Genomic DNA, 21,802 nt, shown 5'->3' on the forward strand with positions numbered 1-21,802 from the left:
AAAAAGCTGTATTTTCCCTAATCTGATTTATGGAAAGTTAGTTAAATTTAGAAGGAAAAAGAGAAAAACCTTTGGGGAAACTTCTGTATTTTTTTTCCAACAGGAAAATCAATTTGCTTACAAAGAGTTATTCATTAGAAGTAGCCAAACTAAACTGCACATCAGTGGAAGTAATAGAACAGTTGAGTCTAAGTAAAGATTAGAGGCACAGCTCCTGAAAAGTATAATTTGGGCAGCAGTTGGGTGAGTTAATGGTGGTTGACTTGCATGCTCTGTGTATGTAATTTCCTCCAGAGATTAATTAAATACAGTTCTCCAAACCTCTGTGAACACAGGACTATTTCTAATGTAGGACTCTTGCAATGATATGAAATTACACCTCCAATGTTCTAAACAATTTCACTGGATTTATATTCATTTCCGGATCTGGCTTAGGGATGTCTTTGGTGGGAAACCTTACATTCCAGCTGGCTTGATGGAAAGTTAAAAAAAAAAATTATTTAAAAGTTGAACATGGTGTGTATATGTGTGTGTCTGTGTGTATGTGTGTGTATAAGTATGTATAATATGCGTATATATGTGCATATATACATAGAGTATATGTAATATACTATTATTATTTATCATGTTTGTTCTAAATCTCAAAGTTTCCTTGTTGTATTGAATGATCAACAAGAGAGTAGGTTTCAAAACTGGGATAGACCTTAACCAAGGATGAAGAGCATTTGAAGAGATCTAGGAGCCTGGTGGGCTGCTGTCTCTGGGGTCGCACAGAGTCGGACACGACTGAAGCGACTTAGCAGCAGCAGCAGCAGGAATTACAAAAAATAGGTATCATTACCAGTTTTGACAAATACCAATGAAAATGTATTTTAGAAAGTAGTTTTCCACTAAGTTTAATTTTCTTATCCAGAAAGTAGGATAATTTCTGTCCCTGCCTGTCTGGTGTGGTTGTTATAAAATCTAATGAATGCATTTTGTGAGGAGGGAACTATGAAAACAGTAAATTTTGTCCATATTTTTAACATATCAGTCCTATGAAAACAGGTCATTTTAAAGTAAAATGCTTTCCTAAAGTGTGTGCCATCCACAATAACCACTAACATTCTTCCAAATGAGTCTCCATTTACTTTCCACTCTTAGAGGATACTGTTTGCCTTTTCCTATACTCTTAGTTTCTCTCTGCTGGAATAAGGCTGTAATTGTATTTAGCCCTGTGAAGCACAGTAGATAAGTTATTAATAATCAGGTTATTGATTCCAGTAGAAGCCTTAAATTCACAACCTAGTATAGATACATTTTTGCTGCAAATTAAAAGTAATGCTTTCACAATCATGTAAGGGATTTATCTATATATGTTAGAAGTCTTAGGTTACCTGAATAGAGGACAGCCCAATAACAGAAGCCAAGTGGTACAAATCAACAGGAAAAATTAAATACATAAGTAAACTTTGAAACAGAAAGCACGCATTACGCAGAGAGAGAGAGAATCAATTAGGAACAGATGATTAAATTATGGTTACTATTTTGGATGGAAGAAAACATTGGCACATTACATGCAACCAAAAAACATAATGAAGATATTATGATCATAGCCATGGAGAAAATGATCTTGAGAAATGGGATTAGTGAATCACAGTCAATCAGGGACTGATGATACATTATGATCACTCCCATGAAAAGCTTGTATTCAGTCATGACTTTGTCAGTAGTGCAGTTTGGACACTTAAAGAGAAGTAAGAAGAGACAGAGCTGTGGATGCAGCGTGGGGAGGAGAAGGTAGGACAAACCGAGAAAGTAGCGCTGACATATACACACGATCACGTGTAAAATGAATAGCTAGTGGGAGGCTGCTGCATATCACAAGAAGCTCAGCTCAGTGCTCTGTGATCACCCAGAGAAGCGGGATGGGAGAGCGATGCTCCAGGGGCAGGGGACGTAGGTACATTTATTGCTCATCTACATTGTTGTAGAGCAGAAACCAACACAACATTGTAAAGCAATTATCTTCCTATTAAAAATAATTCAAAAATGTGAAAAATACAACAAAAATAATAGAAGAAATATGATTTAACTTGGGCAATTAAGAAAGCATCATCCTCATAGTACTATTCTAAGGGGTGGGAAGGTGGCCACCGTATAATGGAGACTTACCAGAGGGAAAGTTTCCCAGTAGCCATAAAGAGCTCAGCTTTTAGTGCTATTCTTAGGACCCCTGATACTGTGATAGAGATGAAGCGTAGTAGGGCCACTGCCAAACTGATAAACCAAGATGCTACCATTAAACAGGCTGAGTGGGCTTTTAAAGTCCAGGAACCAAAAAGAGTTAGAGTCCTAGGTTTAGAGAAGGATAAGAACCTCTAGTTTTCACCCAACATCGAACCACTGGGGCCTTGGGAAATACTTGTATATTCTATGTGTTATAAAAGAAAGAGATTGTATAAGAGATTAATAGTGTGGATGTTTTAAAAATTAATAGGTTCTATTTTTTGAGTGGTTTACAAAAAGATTGAGTAGAAAGTACTAAAAAAAAAAATCTCAAAATATGTGCCCATATACCCCTTAACTCTACTCCAGTTTCCAGTACTATAAGTCAACATTGATACATTATTATTAAAGTCTAGTCTATAATAGATTTCATTCTTTTCATCCTTGAGGACTTTCTTCCTTAAGAACCCTAAGTTTCTACTGTGTATTAGCAAAAGTTCAGCGAAAGTCTATTCTATAAATAAGAATATTTATAAAAGTATTATGCTAAACTTCTTAACATCCTAAGGAAAAATTAAAATTGTTTTAATAAAGAATATAAAAACAAATATATATTCTTGTGATGAGAAAAATCTTTAAATGGGGGATTGGAGTAATGAATAAGTCTAATGTGTGTAGAGTGCATTTCAGTAACTGGCACAAAGTACATACTCAGTGAGGTGCTCATGCTCAGTTGTATCTGATTCTCTTTAACCTTATGGACTATAACCCATCAGGCTCCTCTGTCCATGAGGATTCTCCAGGCAAAAATACTGGAATGGGTTGCAATGCACTCCTCCAGGGAATCTTCCCAACCCAGGGACAGAACTCGCTTCAATACAAGCAGTTATCATCACCACAGTTGACAGTTTTCATAGTTGTAAACCTTATGCAAAGAAGGGGACCAAATGATAAGGTATCCTAGAGAAATTAAAAGAAAAGATTGAGTAATGCACTTCACAAAACACGAGAACAGAGGCTTCAAGAAAAATCCAGTCAAAAGCAGGTCAAATTCATACAGATGTTGAAATCACATAGAGGAAGGAGGTGTAACCATGGGGCAAATAGTCAAGAATTGTGTCAAAATAAATCATAGGTACCTATCATCCAGTAGCAGTGACCTTCAAGTTTAAAATAGCTCATTGAAGCTAAAACAATGATGTCATCATTCATATTCATGATTCTGTTGATAATGTAGCTTGCCTATTGGAAACCTTTAGAGCTACCTCTCACACAGTGAGAATTAGTAAGTAAGGATGAGAAAGAGCAATAAAGCATCTCGGAACTGTAGTTAAGATTGACTTCTATTCCTTTTATTGGAGCCATTTCATTTTAATGACATCAGAGTGTAATTGCTAAATCAGCTTGAGCACCTCCCACACTGAAACTCTTAGACCAGAACATTGAGCGTTTCTCACTGAGATGGCTCTGTGTGCCCAACTAACAGTAATCTACCAATTATACTCTACATACCACACATACAATATTTGTCCTGAACACGTGCACTGACATAGGTAGCTATATAAATTTTGAGGACATAAATTATGAAATTAAAATTAATTTGGTTTAGTTTCAATGACACCTGGATAAGATGGATTAAGCGTAAGTTAAAATCATCTTGATTCCTATAGCCTGTTCTTACTACATCCCTAAGTAAGATATTAAATCTCACTACTGGTTTGGAAGTGAGGTATAACAAATTTACTCAGGGCTGTCATTAATATTGGGCTTCCCTGGTGGGTCAACTGGTAAAGAATCCACCTGCAGTGTAGGAGATCTGGGTTCGATCCCGGGTTGGGAAGATCCCCTGGAGAAGGGAATGCCTACTCCAGTATTCTGGCCTGGAGAATTCCATGGACTGTATAGTCCATGGAGTCACAAAGAGTCGGACATGACTGGGCAACTTTCACTTTACTTCATTAATATACATACAGATTGAAAGTGAAAGTGTTAGTTGCTCAGTCATCTCTGACTCTTTCCAAGCCCATGGACTGCAGCCCTCCAGGTTCCTCTATCCATGGAATTCTCCAAGCAAGAATACTGGAGTGGGTTGCCATTCCCTTCTCCAGGGGATCTCCCCAACCCAGGGATCGAACTTGTATCTCCAGCATTGCAAGCATATTCTTTACTGTCTGAGCCACCAAGGAAGCCCAATATATAGATTATGATTCAGAAAGTCTGGCATGAGGCCCAAGACTCTGCATTTCTAACAAGCTCCGGGTGCTACTGCAGGTTCAAAGATGAAACTTAAGTTACAAGGATGAGTTTAGCATACAAGCACTGGCGTCAGTCACACCTTGGAACAGTTACTTAAGCTATGTGAGCTGCAAGCTTCTCACTTACAAAAAGGGAACAATAGAAATTAACCATCTCTGCTGTTTGCTGTGAAGATTAAATGAGATAATAAATGCAGAACGGTCAGTTCAAGGTCAGAAACAACAACAACAAATGCACCAAAAGCTATCTTTTGTTGTAACTTTGGTCATTTCTATGACCCCTTTGTCAGCCAAACGATATACATTTTTCAAATCTTTTCATTAATTTACTTGGCAATATAGTTATTGACTTTTACTAAAAGTAAGGGCATAATAACCAAGAGTTTAATTCTACCAGGGAACATAAAATAAGGATGGAAGGGGATAGCACTCATTTGGACATGAGGTACAAATTGTGTTAGGTTTGACAAGTTCAGAGTGAGCTTAAGGTTGAAGCCAGAAAATTGACAGTTACCATGATGGCCTTTATGTCTCTAAATGTGGCAATAGGCATGTACTAACAATTCTGTCTCCCAAGCGGCTCTCAAATCCAACCAAGTAGCCTCCAGGTTTAAAGTAGCATCACCTCCCAACTGTTCTCCTGCTTCCCATCTTGACCTTCTCTCACCCATTTTCATATTCCAATTTGAGTAAAAATATAAAAGGGCATAGCTCCTGTAGTTCTCTACAGCCTACAGTTATATCCAACCTCCAGAACAAGGTCTCAAGTCCCTGGGATAAATTCCCTGTTTATCTCCTACTGCTTCCTATCCATACTCTGGCCTCCCACATATCATCCTGTCTGCCTGGCATGCCTTCTCCCAGATCTTTTCCTGGTTTCCTCTGGAATAAATGTTAGATCTCAGGTTATAGGTCACTTTTCCAAAAGCCTCTCTTGGTCCCCTTAGTGTGCTCCCACAGCTCCCTTACCTCTCACATCACAGACATATCACTCCTGACCCAACCCTCAAGCAGATCCTCCCAGTCTCTGATCTCTTTGCACCATTCACTTCTCCTTGCTCACACACATGGCAGTTGTGCTCTTCCATGTGTGTGTGACTCCCTGATGAATGTCTGCCTCCCTCATGAATGTCTGCCTCCCTTATAGACTGTTAGCTCCAGGCCAGCTGGGACTAGGCCATTTTCTTGCTCATCAAGACTGCTAAATTGTAACACTAAGAAAATAAAATGTTGAAAATAAAACAATTTATAATATTCCTAGGAATAAATTTTGTAAAATCTATGCAAGACTCTTATTGGAAGACTTAAAAAAGAAAACCTACATAAAAAGAGATGTCAAAGTTTAAGAATAGAGAAACAATATAATAAATACATCAATTTTCCCTAAACTGATCTATAGATTTGATATGATTCTAATCAAAATATTGATACAGTGAGTCAAAGAATTTGATGAGATGCTTCTAAAATGTTTACAGTAAAAAAGATCCAAATAGCTATCACAACACTGCGGAAGAATATTGCAGGGTGTGTGTGGTGGGGAGTGGGGCAGATTATTCCTATTAAATATCAAGAGTTAATTAGTAGAAGGCAGTGATAATTAAAATAGTGTGATATTGTCATAGGGCTGGACAAATTGATCATGAAGTCTGACAGTACTAAGCTTTGGTGAGCGTGTTGTGCAATGGAAACATTTATACCATCTGGTAGGAATCAGTTCAGTTTAATTCAGTCACTCAGTCATGTCCGACCCTTTGTGACCCCATGGACTGCAGCAAGCCAGGTTTCCCTGTCCATCACCAACTCCTGGAGCTTACTCAAACTCATGTCCATCGAGTCGGTGATGCCATCCAACCATCTCATCCTTGGTCATCCCTTCTCCTCCCACCTTCAATCTTTCCCAGTATCAGGGTCTTTTCAAATGAGTCAGTTCTTTGCATCAGGTAGCCAAAGGATTGGAGTTTCAGCTTCAGCATCAGTCCTTCCAATGAATATTCAGAACTGATTTCCTTTAGAATGGACTGGTTGGATCCCCTTGCAATCCAAGGGACTCTCAAGAGTCTTCTCTAACACCACAGTTCAAAAGCATCAATTCTTCAGCGCTCAGCTTTCTTTATAGTCCAACTCTCACATCCATACATGACCACTGGAAAAAAACATAACTTTAACTAGATGGACCTTTATTGGCAACGTAATGTCTCTGCTTTTTGATATGTTGTCTATGTTGTTCATAGCTTTTCTTCCAAGCATCTTTTAATTTCATGGTTGCAGTCACCATCTGCAGAGATTTTTGAGTGCAAGAAAATAAAGTCTCTCACTGTTTCCATTGTTTCGCCATCTATTTGCCATGAAGTAATGGGGCCAGCTAGAGTAGGAATACTACTTTGGAAAAAGAATTTGGTATTGCACATATCACTCTAAGTTCATTGTTTAAAGAGTCTTTTACAAGGGCCCCAGGTGATTTGTATAGGAGAAGGCAATGGCACCCCACTCCAGTACTCTTGCCTGGAAAATCCCATGGATGGAGGAGCCTGGTAGGCTGCAGTCCATGGGGTCGCTAGGAGTCAGACATGACTGAGCGACTTCCCTTTCACTTTTCACTTTTATGCATCGGAGAAGGAAAATGGCAACCCACTCCAGTGTTCTTGCCTAGAGAATCCCGGGGACGGGGGAGCCTGGTGGGCTTCTGTCTATGGGGTCGCACAGAGTCGGACAAGACTGAAGTGACTTAGCAGCAGGTGATTTGTATAAGAACATTCATAGATGAAAGTAACTCCATCAATAAGAGAATAAGTAAGGCATGAAATATTCCCACTTTTGCATATTACCAATGACAGTGAATGAACTACAGCTGAAAACCATAACATGGATGAATCTTAGAAAAATCATGAGTGGGCAAAAAAAGAAGAAATGGCTTGACGACATAAAGTATGATACAGTTCTCATAAATTTTGAAAGCATATAGAAAAACTATAAATAAAAATTCAGTATAAGATTTACCTCTGGGGATGTGGGGAAAGGACCATGGGGAGGAGCACATAGGAAAGTTGGACAGCTTTGGCAATGGAGCTTATAGTCAGTAAAGAATTCATGAGTTTTCATTTTAAGGTAATCTTCAAGGCCTTGAAAAAGTGCAATAAAGGCCATGTGGTATAACTCCTTAACCTATTTTTTTCTTATTCATTTCAAGAAAAATGAATAAGCTGCCAAGATCGAGCTTTAGTCATCCCCAAAGCTCCACCCTTTCCCAAAGCACCATGACCAGCCAGACAAACACGGATACAAACCAGGCTTGACATGACAGCCTTTCACAAGGATGTGCAGTCATGAGAGAAACCTCCTCAGCAGAGACTGCTGCCTTTGCAGATAACATGGCTACATCTTTGCCTCCACATTTTCTGCATCACTTGTGGGAAAAGGAGAAACTGAAATTCTCAAGTTAAACAAAAATTTTCCATACTTTCCCACTCTAGCTGAGGAAAGCTCAATTTTCCATGAATGCCATTTTTTTGGTATCATAAAATCTTAGTGAGCCATGTTCTCTGCTTTATTTTCCTTGAACTTTATGTATATTTTTCCATAGACATTTTATGTACAAACCAAGAACATTATAAGATGCTTCTTCGTAAGTCACTCAGATCATCAGGGTACATATTCATTGCTACTGGTTTCAGGCTATCAGGAAGCCTAACAGAGGAGGCCGACGAGTTAACCCTTGTGAGGTCGACTCAATTCACCACCATGTTTTCATTTCGTAGCCATAGGTTTCATAACAAGTTTTCAGTCCCATTTTTAAAACTTTTTTATTTTATATTGTGGTATAGCCAGTTAACAATGTGATAGTTTCAGGTAAATAGCAATAGGTTGAACCCCATTTTTTAATGCAAGCTCTTATCTTGAAGACATTTTAGAGCTCCTTCCTGTGGCAGATTATTCTCCAAAATGACCACAAGAATTTTCCCATCCTTGTATATATATATATCCCTTTGTAATGTGACTTTATCACATATTGCATCAAGAGCCTACTTCCCCTTGCTTTGAATCTTGGCTGATCTTATGATAATTTGACCAAGACAGTGCAGTGAAAATGATACTGAAGGACTTCTGGTCTTGAGCCTTAAGAGTCTTACACTTCAGTTCCCGCCATCTTGGAATACCACCATGGGAAAAAGCCATGGCTAGCCTACTGGGAGGCACACATTAGACCACCCTTTCCCTGTCAAATCCCAGATGACTGGTCTCATGAATGACCTCAGATGAGTATCTGAGAACTGCCCAACCGATTCCAACCTAAATGGCTGAGGCACGTAACTATGAACTAATGGGCTTCCCCAGTGGGTCAGTGGTAAAAGAATCCACCTGCAATGCAGGAGATGTGGGTTCAGTCCCTGGGTTGGGAAGATCCTGTGGAGGAGGAAATGGCAACAGTCTCCAGTATTCTTGTCTGGAAAATCCATGGACAGAGGAGCCTGGTGGGATATGGTCCATGGCATCACAAAGAGCTGGATGCAACTGCAGTGACTGAGCACGCATACAGAGAACAGTTGCTGTCTTAAGCCACTAAGTTTGGAGAGTGGTTTGTTATATAAGCAATAGGTAACTGATACAGTTCCCTTAGCTTTTTTTTTTTTTTTAACCTTTTTCTGCATGTGATGTGGGGTATGTGTATGTGTGCCACATTTACGGTAGCTCTTCCATCAGATTTTGGTCAAATTGAAAAAATTGTTTGACATTGTACCTGAGGGTCCTGGAGATGAAGATAAACTAGATAATTCAAAGAATTAAATATTTCATTTAAAAGGAATCCCATAGTTAGGATCTTTAGAATGAGTTATTTAATAATGAGACTTATCAGGTAAATTCTTTTTCAGAATAGAGTATGTTTGAATTATTTTTATACTTTCTTATTATAAGACATTTCTCTTCTTTCATGTCAACAATCTCACATATCTTTCTGTTCCTTCCACATGACTTTCCACATTTCTCCTCCTTTGGGAATCTATTTATTTTCTCTGTCCTGTGCTGTCATCCTTATTGCCCACAACTTCAGGTTTGTGATAGAAGGATTAAATGGACTAATGCCTATGGCTATAAGACATCACCTTCTATACCTCCAAACTACATCTCTGATTTCTCCAGAGTCCCCTCTATCCTGCCTTGTGTTTCTTTTCCTAATAAACTTCACTATTCTCTTTGCTCCCAGAAATACAGCCCGTGCCTGCTGTGATATGGATATGAGAAACCACACTGCTAAGCAGCTCAGGCTGTACGTGACAGATTAGAGATTATTTTTTTCTTATTTGGCTGTGTCAGGGCAGCAGCATTATTTATTTTTCTCTCCGACAGCAGTGACAGCTATTACTGTGCCAGTTCCACATCCGGAGAGTAAATGAATGCACTGAAGAGGCATAGGGCCTCCTAGTCAGACTCGCCACAGCCTCCTGAGCGCTGCTGGGCTGCAGCTTCCTGAAAATGGAGTCTCAGAGAGCAGCAGCCCAGAGTCTCGGGGGACAGTGAGAAAAACATGGTTGGGAAAGAGGGGAAGAGAGCAGGGAGAAACAAGAGAGAAGGTGGAGATAGATAAGACAGAGGGAAAATAGAGAGCTTTGTAGTTGATAAGAATTAACCAGGGGATTCTGGCAAACACACTCTTGGCACCTTTGCATCTCTGCTATTGCCTGCCAACCAGAGTTCTTCTTATTAAAACACACACAAGGAGGAACAATAGAAGGATCAGAGTTTCCCAGAAATGAAGTGAGCAGTGTAATCAAGCTGCTTATATTCATAAACCTATTAGATAGCCCCTTCAACTTGTTTTCCCTTTTATTTCCTTTTCAATACAATTGACACATGCAGGAGAATATATAGAAGATATATGCAAATTATAAATTATAATAGTATACTGACTACTGGGAAACCCACTTCAAGCCATGAGACAGAATATTACCAATAACTTATTTCCTGTGTGTTTCTTTCCATCCCATTCTCTTCCCTCTTCCCCAGAAATCACCACTTTGCTGAATTTTGTGATCTTAATTCCCTGTCTGCTACAGATACACATATATGCATTCTCACCTATATGCATGTATGCTTATAAAATATTGTTTAATCTTTGTCATTTTGGTCATTTATGAACTTTATAAAAAGGTAACATGGGACTTGATTTATTGATCTTACATTGTTTTCAAGGTTCACCTACATTGGCATCATCAGTTTTATTTATTTCATTGTTTTCAGTGCTGTATAATATTATATACATTTATTTTCCTTTTTTCATGAAATATGAGTTGTCTACAAGTGTTTGCTATTATGAATAATGTTGATACAAACATTTTTATACATGATGCATGTGTGCAAGAGGGTCCCTAAGGAAAACACTCAGAAATATAAGATATACAAATATGTACAAAGTATGTAAGAATGTATTTATGAATTTTAAAATTATTTACTCATAAATGTAAACATTGGAACACATTTATGTTCTACAATAAAGAAATAATAATAGACAAGATATTCATGAAGAAGGGTATCTGTTTAAGATATAAACAGATATTATTAAGCCATCATAATTAGGACAGTGTGGTACTGGTGCAGGGATAGATTAGAGATCAATTAGAAAGAATTAATGGCCCCAAACAGAAACTGCAACACATAGTACAGGAAGCACTGTAGATCTTGGGGGAAAGTGGGACAGGACAATAAATGAATAATTAGTTAGAATAATTAGTTGTCACTTTGAGAAAGAAAAAATTTAATTAGATGTCTACGGCATATTCTACAGAAAATGGACTTACTGCACAAGGTGAAAGTTTAATACACTTTAGAAGAAAATATCTTTCTGATTTGGGGGCGAGGAAGGATTTAGTCAATAAAACTTTAAAATGCTAGCTGTAAAAGAAACAAATTGTAAGTTTAACTACATTAAAATTTAAAAATTCTGTTCATTAAGAGAATCATAAAAAAAGTAAAAGCAAAAGACACAAATTGGAAGAAAATTTTTGTGGCATCTGTAACTAAGTATAGATTACCATGTAGAATATATTAAAAAAACCATGCAAAATAATGAAACTATGATAAAACAACAATAAAAGTATGATAAAACAACTCATTAGAAAAATGGATGAAAAGTTTGGTCACGTAGCATATGAAAATATAATCTATTTCATTAACAATCAGGAAAATTAAAGACTATGGTAGAATTTCATATCATTCCTATTAAATTGCCAAAAATTACAAGGAGCAATTGCTTTGGAGATGATTTTTCATTTGTAAAAATGAATATCATTTTGTAGATCCTACCACCGGCCCTTCCAGTCTTAGGTATGGATACAGAATGGCCACCAAGTCTGGGAACACAGGCAAATACCTAATAGTTGGTTTTTTGTTATTACTCTATAGTACAGATAAAATAATAGCACACATATTTTTGGACTTTAGAGCTACCCTGAATGCAGTCTAGAGAATTCTTCAGTTCTAATTAAATATGGAGATGTGTAAAATCCTTCCTTTCCCAGCTCTCTCTTTGCTTAGGTTCTTGAAAAACATGTTTTTTGGGAACTGCAACTCCCTAGCAAAGCTGATGAAACAGTGGAATCTATATAGACTCTCTCTCATAAAAAATTCATGGATGATTTAAGGGGGTTGACTGCCTTGCTGAAGTCCTTCTATGCACATCTAATGGTCTGTGTTTCCTGGATTAAGAACTGGATTAGTAGCTAAGAACTGCTCTAAATCATTCTCTTTACAGTGTTAGAGCTTAAGGCACTGACATATTGGCCTCCATCCATGAACTATACTTCAGGTTTTGATTCTAGACCCTTGTTCCTTCTTGCAGGTTTAGGAGTCAGCCTTTTGAGATTGCTGAACATCAACAAACCTTATCCCTCTCAAGGACAGAGAAACACTGATTCCAGAACTGGCTCCATGGGTGCTCAGGCCTACAGGCCCCAGCTCAGCGGGCACGATCACACAAGAGGGTAGTGTCAGGTACGTGGTGTATTAGAGAGTCCAGCAGGCAAAACAACATTCCTGAAGAATGTTGACATGAATAATATAAAAACCTCACACCTGAATCCAGGTTTTCCAGAGTGAGTTCCCCCAAATCCAGCAATTCTAAGGAAGTAAAATGAAGTCATACCATCCCTCCATCTCCAGTAAGAAAGGACAGGTTCAATTTCTTCACTGTAGTTATATTCATAGCTCATTATCAAACATTCATATTTTTCATAATTGCTGGGATGAGATGGTTGGATGGCATCACTGCCTCATGGACATGAGTTCGAGCAACTCTGGGAGATAGTGAAGGATAGGGAAGCCTGGTATGCTGCAGTTCATGGGGTTGCAAAGAGTCAGACATGACTGAGTGACTAAAGAGCAACAATGATAAATGTGAAAATATGAAATCACCGAGGGCTTGGTTTGTCTTGCATATATAATTATTAATTGCAAAACACTATAGGAAATATAATGCATCATCTTAGGAGGAGGACAAAGAGACTCTAAGAGTATTGTTCTCAAGTCAGACAGGCTGTGCCATTTATTACCATTTACTGACTGTGTAACCTTGAGCAAGTCTCAACTTCAGCATCCTTGCATGTAAAATAAAGATGATAACAGTACCTGTCTCATAGGGGCACTATGAGAATAAGATGAGATACTACTTGTAAAAAGCATAGGTCAATGTCTGGCACATGGAATGCAATTTAAAAAGCGAGCTTTTCTTAAAATTAACACCCCATTCTTTATCATTTAGATCCATACCCCCTTTTTCAAAAAAAATTTTTTTAAACTGTGGTATTTGTTTTAATTTGTCCTTAACAGAGAAGCTAAAAGGATATCATCTTCAATTCTCTTAAAGAAGTGTTTCACGGACACTGATCAGTTCTTAGGTACACGATGCCAGTAAACAGTAAGTAGGCTGGCATTGTGATGATATACCTATGTGACCAGGAAAGTAGAGACACTGAGTCAACAGTAAAGGAAGAGCTCTCAAAGATGGAGGAAATGAATAGCAAAATAATTCAAATACGTGGATTTTATTTAAAAGCAGAGACATATTTTAAATATTTCTTAAGTGATAAAATGGGGGAGACAACTAGAAAAGATGAACAAGTTAACCTTAAAAAAATGTTTAAAGATTTATTTGACTTTATTTCCAGGGGGATATTGTTAAACTTCCCCATGTAAATTGAAAGATGACTTGCATCTAATTTTTTAAATGAAATGAAGTTAATAAAACTTAAGAACTTTTTCATTTAATGGGCCCAACAATCTCAAATCCTATAGAACCCCTGAGTCCAGCTCTAGCGCTAACTATAGTTTGATTACAGGGTTTACTAGCAGAAGATCATGGCCCACAAGCTGAGTTTTCATGCATATTCCATGATCACTCTTCATGATCTTCACATCCTCATACATTTCTGATCCTGAGATTCATGGGCATCTGTCAGCTGACTCTCCAGCACTCCAGTTCCCACATTCTCTTACATCACTCTGTGAGACTGACTCTCCAACATGGAAAACTGAACAATATTCTTAATACCCACCAGGACTAACACACTTGATAGTATGTAAAATCCAACTTCTTCTTCCCTCTTCACTAAATCACTACCCAGCATCTACCCACTTTTTAAAATTATTCTCAGCCTCCATTCTAACTGATTGTCCTCAGTCCCTCCTCTTGCCTATTTTATCCAAATATGAATATATCTGCATAAACTCATGCATTCCTTCTTCCCCGTAAAAACGTGGATTTCTTTTTAGATGGGATTCCTGATAAAAATCTCTCATGTCTATGAGAACTTTTAAGGGGATAAAGAAAGAAACATGTGGCATGTTAGCAAATATTTATTCTACCATTTTATTTTTTAGTTTAAAATTTAAATGTTTTTGTGCTAATAAAAATATAAGTAAAGCAATTTTTTGGCATGAAGAATATGACTCAGAAGCCAAACTATTTGGTTACTAATATCAGCCCTACTACTTACACTGTGTTATTCTCTCTGAACCTCAGCTGTCTCAACTGTTAAATGAGGGTAATAATAGTATCTACTTAATAGGATTATTTGGAGGATTAAATGAAATAATCCATGTAAAGCACTTTTTAAAAGGGCATGGTACATATCAAGCTTTCAATAAATGTTTGTTGTATTGTTCTTGTCACTATTAATTTATCAGAAGAATAGAACTGGCTGTTTTCTAAGATTTAAGTTTAAATTTGAGTGATTCACAAAATGGGAGTTACCAAATTATGAAAGTATCATTTAGATCTGAATTTAAGTGTGTGTCTTTCCTTCAGTGGACTGCCCTGGTGGCTCAGTTGGTAAAGAATCTGCCTGCAATGCAGGAGACCACCTGTAATACAGTAGACTTGGGTTCAGTCCCTGGGTTGGGAAGGTCCCCAGAAGAAGGAAATGGGGGATTTCTTTATCTAAGAGACCCATATTGTTTGTCATGGGATTTATTATGTAATTTAGTTGCTTTAAGCATAAATAAAACTTATCTTAGGTGCTGCTTGTGGACTGTTTTGAGCATACCTATAAATTAAGCTGGAGCTTGCCAGGTGGCTCAGTTTTAAAGAATGTGCTTGCCAGTGCAGGAGATGTGAGTTTGATCCCTGGGTCAGAAAGTTCCCCTAGAGAAGGAAATGGCAACCCACTCCAGTATTCTTGCCTAGATAACCCCATGGACAGAGGAGCCTGGTGGGCTACAGTCCATATGGTCACAAGAGTTGGACATAACTTAGTGACTAAACCACCACTAACTTCACTTCAAAATTTTTGAAATTGTATCTGGAGAGCAGCATAAAACAATGATTGATTTTCATCATACAGTTCCCTAAGCAATTGAACCTGCCAATGTTCTTCCTCTATTTCTGCCCATAGCATAAGTGTGGAGTCACCCATCATTTCCCAGGGATTGAATCCAGTGGATATCTACGTCTGTCCCACTCGACCACTCCTGTGTTAGACACTTCCACCCTCCATCTACCTTTTTCTTTGTTTTCTAGACACATTCCCTGCTGCTTTGCTTCCTGTTTATTTGGCCCAGTACTTTGTAGTCTTTTGTGGGCACCTCTCCCCTTCTTCAGATAGTGCTGTTGCCCAGATACCTACCTTTCTCACTCCACATACTTGCTCTACATGACCTCATTCTCTCAGGATTTCAACAAATTGATGACTCGTTATCCATCTTTACTGCCACTGCCTGATACTAAGCCCTCATCATTTCCAACCTAGCTTGGAAATTGTCTCAAGAAATAGTCCCTTTGCTGCCTTTTTCTTACTTCACATGGCCACCAAAATGACCTTTCCAAAGTGTAAATCTGATCTTGTCACTCTCGAGCTAAAGCTCTTTAAGGGTTTCCCTTACCTTGTTGCATAAGATCCTAAAATCTTTAACTTATCTATCCCTTCCGCATTTTAATCTAATCCACATTAGGAAGGCACCCTATACGTTTTTGTTGTTCAAGCAAAGAACATGGTTCTAAAGGTTTTGCCAGGGCTGCACATCTTACTCAAATCACTTGCCATTATAAATGGTTAACTGCAGCCTCCAAAATCAATTAGAAGAGCTTCTCAGCTCCAATAAATACATATTACTGGATCTCTTGAACTGAAATTTTTAAGAACAAGTCAATTACATACAATGCATGCATGTTAGTATACACACACACACACATACTATATATTGTGCTTTAAAAAATAGATGTATAGAGTTTTAATAATAGCAAAAGCATGTTATGTAAATACACAAACAAGTATACTTGAAGTTAGTTATGCAAGGAAACAGAGTAATAATGAAACTGATTATGCCATAATTTGATAATATTATCTACAAGTTTAGAATTTAGATCTATTATAAATTTCAGATTTCCAAATTATAGAATTGCTAAAAATCAATGTTTGCTATAAACTGATAAGTATCTGTTGAAAGTTCATACATCTCAGAGTCTTGAGTCAATGTATAGGAACAATGATTAGGGATGTGTAGGAATTAAAGATAAATTGTTAAATAAAGAGAGGGTGATAGCAAGAGCTGCTGGATCAAGAGCAGCAGTTTTTAATTTTGTCCTGACCAAGGTCCTACTTCTTATAGATGGTGAGACTGAAACAATTAATTAGCCTTTTAAGATGCTACATTTCTCATCTTCAGAAGGAAGAGTTTAATCACACAGATCTCTGAGGCCCTTGCCAGCTTTGAAGTTTGAATATTTAGCTATGGCATACACACAGGACAGAGAAGCCCTCCCTTGAACAAGCTTCCAGAAGGATCCAATGCACTGTGACTCTCAATCACAAACATTTGGTAGACCCCTTAGTTGTCCAGACTTTATGAGGCTCCCCAGTCTACACCTCTGCAAGCCTCCAGCTTCAGTTGTTAAAATCTTCAGCTTCCTCACTAACTTAACCATGCCGGACATTTTCATATAATGTAGGCTGAGTTGTTCTAGGCTTGAACCAATAAAAATTTAAGAGCGATTTTAACATAACCCCCCCTACTCCCCATTTTCAGGTCCAAGTAATGATAGCTCCTTAGCCTTCCAGTGACACACACTAAACACTTCATAAGGAAAGGGCTGGCTGAGTGACTAATGTGTGTTTTTAGCCTCAGTTTCTTGTTTTAGGGGTATAACAGCTGTATGCAGTAAAATTTCAGGGTAGAACTGGCTGTATTAGACAATCTAAGACATCCACACCACCATAGTCAGAGCAGCTGGATATGTTTTCTACAGAGGAGATTTAATGTATTGGGTAGAATTAGAAGTGAATTGGATTGGCTTCACCATTTTGTACCACATTCTGCTTTATGATGAGTTGCAAGCCAGAGTCTGGGGCTCACAGAATAACCAATAAAATATAATGAGAAAAAAACAAGTCTGCATTCTACAGTGTATCGACCAAAAAGCCATCCCAACATTAAACAACTCTGCTGATATTTAGAAATGTCTGTCTCAGACTGCTCTCTTGTTAACTTTCCCTTAGAAAGAAAACCCCTGACATATATTACTATTGTACTCCTGTCAAATACATGTAAGATCCTGCAAAGAAGATGGAAAAAGAATACAGTGTGTGCCTATCTGCATTATTTAAGCCAAAAAAAAAACCGCAATGTGCTTCACATAATTCAAACCAAATTAGCCACATTGTCTAAGTCAGAAGTTCAAAACTCACAGAGAAAATCCAACAATCTAATTCTAGTTTGCTTTGATTTGAAGCCTTGTGTTTCTCAGAAGACATGCAAGCCTTAGAACTGAGTCAGAAAAAAGTGTCAAGATGTGATATACTGAAAAAAAAAAAAATTCACCCACATAGTGTGAGGCCAGGAAATGTGAGATTGGCCCCATAGCCTTCTGGAACTTAAGCTCCAAATGTCACTTACCCTATGACGATACAGGAGATGGCCGTTCCCAAGAAGGCATATGTTAAAATAGATCCCAAGTTTTGAAAAAAGTGTCTCTGGGGAGGAAAGATAGATTTCATATAGTACATCAGATTTTTTCTTCTAAGCATAACAAGAAATAAAAACAAATGCGTGTGTTTTCACAGCCTCTCCCTTTCCTCACTGTTAAGGCCGATTTTGTTTTTGGAGCCTCAGTTGCTGGCCTTATTGTACATAGATAACTTAACTGATTTACACTGTAAAGGACAGAGGTTTCCAACAAATAGGGAAAAAATACATCTGGAAAGTGACAGGCCAGAACTGGCTGGCCCTGAGAGAGGAGGAAGGGATTGAGGCAATGGTCATGCAGGACTCTGGAATGATTAAAGGAATACAGAGTTTTTAAGAAGTTTTGTTGTCACTGAACCCCCTTTAGCACTTTAAATATACTGTTCTAAAAGATTTAAGTTGCCGTTTGACTTTTATTGGATCTCTGATTTACTGTTTTTCTGAAAGTGATGAAACCAAACCTTAATCACCTACCACAGTTTATTTTAATGAATCACACAAAATGATGCTTAGTCTTGGGGCTGGGATGAAGAAGGATGAGCGGAATAAATCCAGCTTTCTAAATCTTTTCAAACGCTTGCTTGGACAAACTCCCTTCCAGTTCTGTAAGTGGTAGCTAAGTAGCCAGAACTGACAGCAAGAGGGAGCCCAAAGTACAGAAGAAAATCAAGTCTGTACTGAACAAGTAAAGGCTGCTGAAGCCCACAGGCCAAAGGGAGGACAGCCCTAGGAATCTCTGGAGTCAGGGGTGGGCAGCAGGAGAGCAACCATATTAACTCTGCATCTCAAAACTCATTCAGGCTGGAGCCTCGATCTTTAGCCCCGGGGAGGCAAGCCTGTAGACTTTGGTGTGAATTACTAATTTAGGAAATGTACATGTTCAGGCTACACATAGTCATGTTTTGCAAGTGCAAAAAATGCAAGAGTGAACTTTCTCTCTATAAACTCAATGTTAATTAACAGCAAACTCTTTGGTTATAATCATCTAGAATAATATTGCCCAATAGAAATATAATGTAAACCATATATATCATTTAAAATGACATATGTAAAAAAAATAAAATGACATATGTACTTTTCTAGTAGTCATATTAAAATAAGTTTTTAAAAAGTAAAATGAACATTGATAATATAATGTATTCAAAAATTATCATTTCTATATGAAATAAATATAAAATATTGTAGAAATATTTTACATTCTTTTTTTATACTGACCCTGTAAAATCCAGTGCATATTGTACACTTAAAGCACATCTTCATTCAGACTAGTCAAGTTTCAAGGGCTGAATAGCTGCACGTGACTATCAATCAGTATACTGGACAGCACAAGTTTAGAATTCTAAGCATGTCAGATTTGAATCTGTATCACATAATCTAAGATAATGATATTTTTACCAAATAGGTAAACACGTAAAATAAAATGATGCTTTTTTTTTATTAGTGCTGGCAAGATTCTCTATTTGATGATAAAAGAAGAAAACAATCACTGTATATTTACCTTCTTTAGACTATATCCAGCATGAAATATAATTGGTGGCAGTAAAACATTGAAGAAGATTTCTGGATCAAATGTCATCTGCCAAAAAAGACAAATATGTAGTTAGGAAGATGCTCTTTTGGGCTAATAAAAGTAAATTTTAAAAAAGTTATAGTTGCCTTTGCTAAAGTTGTATGAGACATAGCAACATGCTATTAAATTAGTAGAGATGAAAATAAGAGAAAATGCAAACTTAGAAATTTATGATTGAGTGTAACTTATAAGGTAATATTTTAAATGTAAAACTTATGTTCCATTCTGTAGCTAATATGAACAACATAAAATCTGAATGAAACCTTTCTAGGCAAAGAAAATTTTTTGCTTTTATTTTGATTAGCTATTCATTTTTCATACTTTAAATGTTTTTATTCTATTTTTTTCTGGTTGAGGGGATTGGTAGTATTCAAACATTTTAGCTTCTGACAGGATTTATTTAAAATTTTCCCAAATAAAATATTTTTAGAAATTTAGTCTTAGTTTTCCCTACTTTATCCTATTCCAAAGTTCAAAATATTTTCCAGACTCTGGAAAACACATTTGAAAGAGAAACAGGATTTTTCTAGTATTTGTTTATTGGCTTACTTAAATGCTAAAATAAACTTGGCAAAAATTCCTTAGTGTGAAGTATGATGAAATGAGATGTAGAAATTCTTGAATTCAATACATGCTCTGTGCTGAGTAGTCTGAAAATGAAAACTAATTTAATCTTTAAGACCTTCCTTTGATTCATCCTTTTCTCTACTTCTCTCACACTCCGTCTCTCGCTCTCATACGCACACACACACACACGTACACACACACACGTGTATGCACACACACACACACATACACTGCCATTCAGCATTTCTCCACTAAGGCCTTCTTCCCATTACAACACTCATCAAAACCTTTCAGACATACAGATCTCACAGCTACACTTTCTATACCTTTTTTGCCTGAATTCTTACTCATTCTGAAGCTGATTCTCAAAAACTACTTCTCTCTGAAGCATGCTGATTTCCCCAGTCAAAACCGACTGTACTTTCTTCTGTGCTCTTTCAGCATTCCGTACCCTCCCTTGTAGCATATGTTTCATAACATAGTTTATCAGTTTCTGTTTGATTGCTTTCTCCATTAGACTGGAAGCCATCAAGGATCACAGTGATGCCTTGGTCAATTCTGTGCTGCTTTCATCCCTCCCAGGGCTAGCTTATTGCTCGAGATAGTTTTCTCAATTGGGAAAAAAATTAATTGCCTTTGAAAGTCAAATCTATTAAAATAGAGTGAATTATGAAAAAGTGAAAACGTTAGTCACTCAATTGTGTCTGACTCTTGCGACCCTGTGGACTGTAGCCTAAAAGGCTCCTCTACCCGTGGAATTCTCCAGGCAAGAACACTGGTTGCCATTCCCTTCTCTAGGGGATTTTCCCCAACTACGGATCAAACCCAGGTCTCCCACATTGCAAGCAGATTCTTTACCATCTGAGCTACCAGGGAATTAATTATATATATATACATCTCCCTAAAAACCTTACATATCACAGGTAAGAATTACTTAAGTAAAAATTAAGAAAAGCTTTTCTTAATTCCACTATTTACTTTGGGCCTAATTGAGCACGGCCAGAGTCCCTCTTCTCCCTTGCCCACACTGGCTCCTTGACTCTACTCATCTAATATTTGGGAAGGAGTAAGCTGGGGAAGCAGGAGCCATGTAACTCAGTTGGGTGCCCACTTATAAACCTAGTTATTCTCTCACTGATGCCACAACCTCTTGGACCAGTGAGCATTCAGGTAGATCAGCTTGGCCCATCCATAGCTTTCTTGTGCCTCTCATGTTTCTTCATCTTTAAGATGAATACAAAAATTTTATACCTGATTTCTAAGGTGGTTGGAAAAATTAAGTGAATTAATACTTGTAAAGCTCTTGCAGCATTGCCTAACATCTAGTAAGCACTTTTAAGAATTCATTACTAAAGAAAATGAAATATCTGAAATAATATTGTAAAGTTATATGATTTGAAGAAACTGCCTCATTGTCAGGAACTCTTAAGTGTTACAACTGTGCAACATTTGGGCAAAAAGATTACTTCTCCTTCTAAGTTTATTCTTTTTTTCTAAGATTATCTAAAACACCATTATTGATCTATTTTTGAGGCCTCTTCAAGAGTCTATCAATTGCATATTTGAAAGCTTTTGCAAAGAGATGTATTTCTGTGTTCTGGAGGAGTGAAGCCGTATAGCTGTGATCTGTGATCATCTGCAAGAGAGGATTACAGTGGCACAACATCTTGGGCAGAAAATCCCTCGCCTCTGCAGTTTTTCTGCAAAAATCAGGTTAATCACTCAACTAGAACATTTCAATAATCAGAGTGCCCCA

General features: G+C 37.5%; 1 protein-coding gene across 1 annotated transcript in view; it reads right to left on the minus strand.

Moving 5' to 3' along the window:
* Nucleotides 1–21,802, minus strand: part of SLC9A9 (solute carrier family 9 member A9) — a 640,928-nt gene that overhangs the window by 569,291 nt on the left and 49,835 nt on the right. Inside the window, exons 3-4 of the mRNA XM_040234268.1 lie at nucleotides 19,408–19,485; nucleotides 17,841–17,917 (exon numbers count right to left, since the gene is read on the minus strand). Of these exons, the coding sequence (XP_040090202.1) occupies nucleotides 17,841–17,917; nucleotides 19,408–19,485 (155 nt within the window). The remainder of the gene's footprint in view (nucleotides 1–17,840; nucleotides 17,918–19,407; nucleotides 19,486–21,802) is intronic.

Source organism: Oryx dammah, unplaced genomic scaffold (assembly GCF_014754425.2).
Source record: "Oryx dammah isolate SB20612 unplaced genomic scaffold, SCBI_Odam_1.1 HiC_scaffold_2, whole genome shotgun sequence".
In the NCBI taxonomy this organism is placed as follows: Eukaryota; Metazoa; Chordata; class Mammalia; order Artiodactyla; family Bovidae; genus Oryx; species Oryx dammah.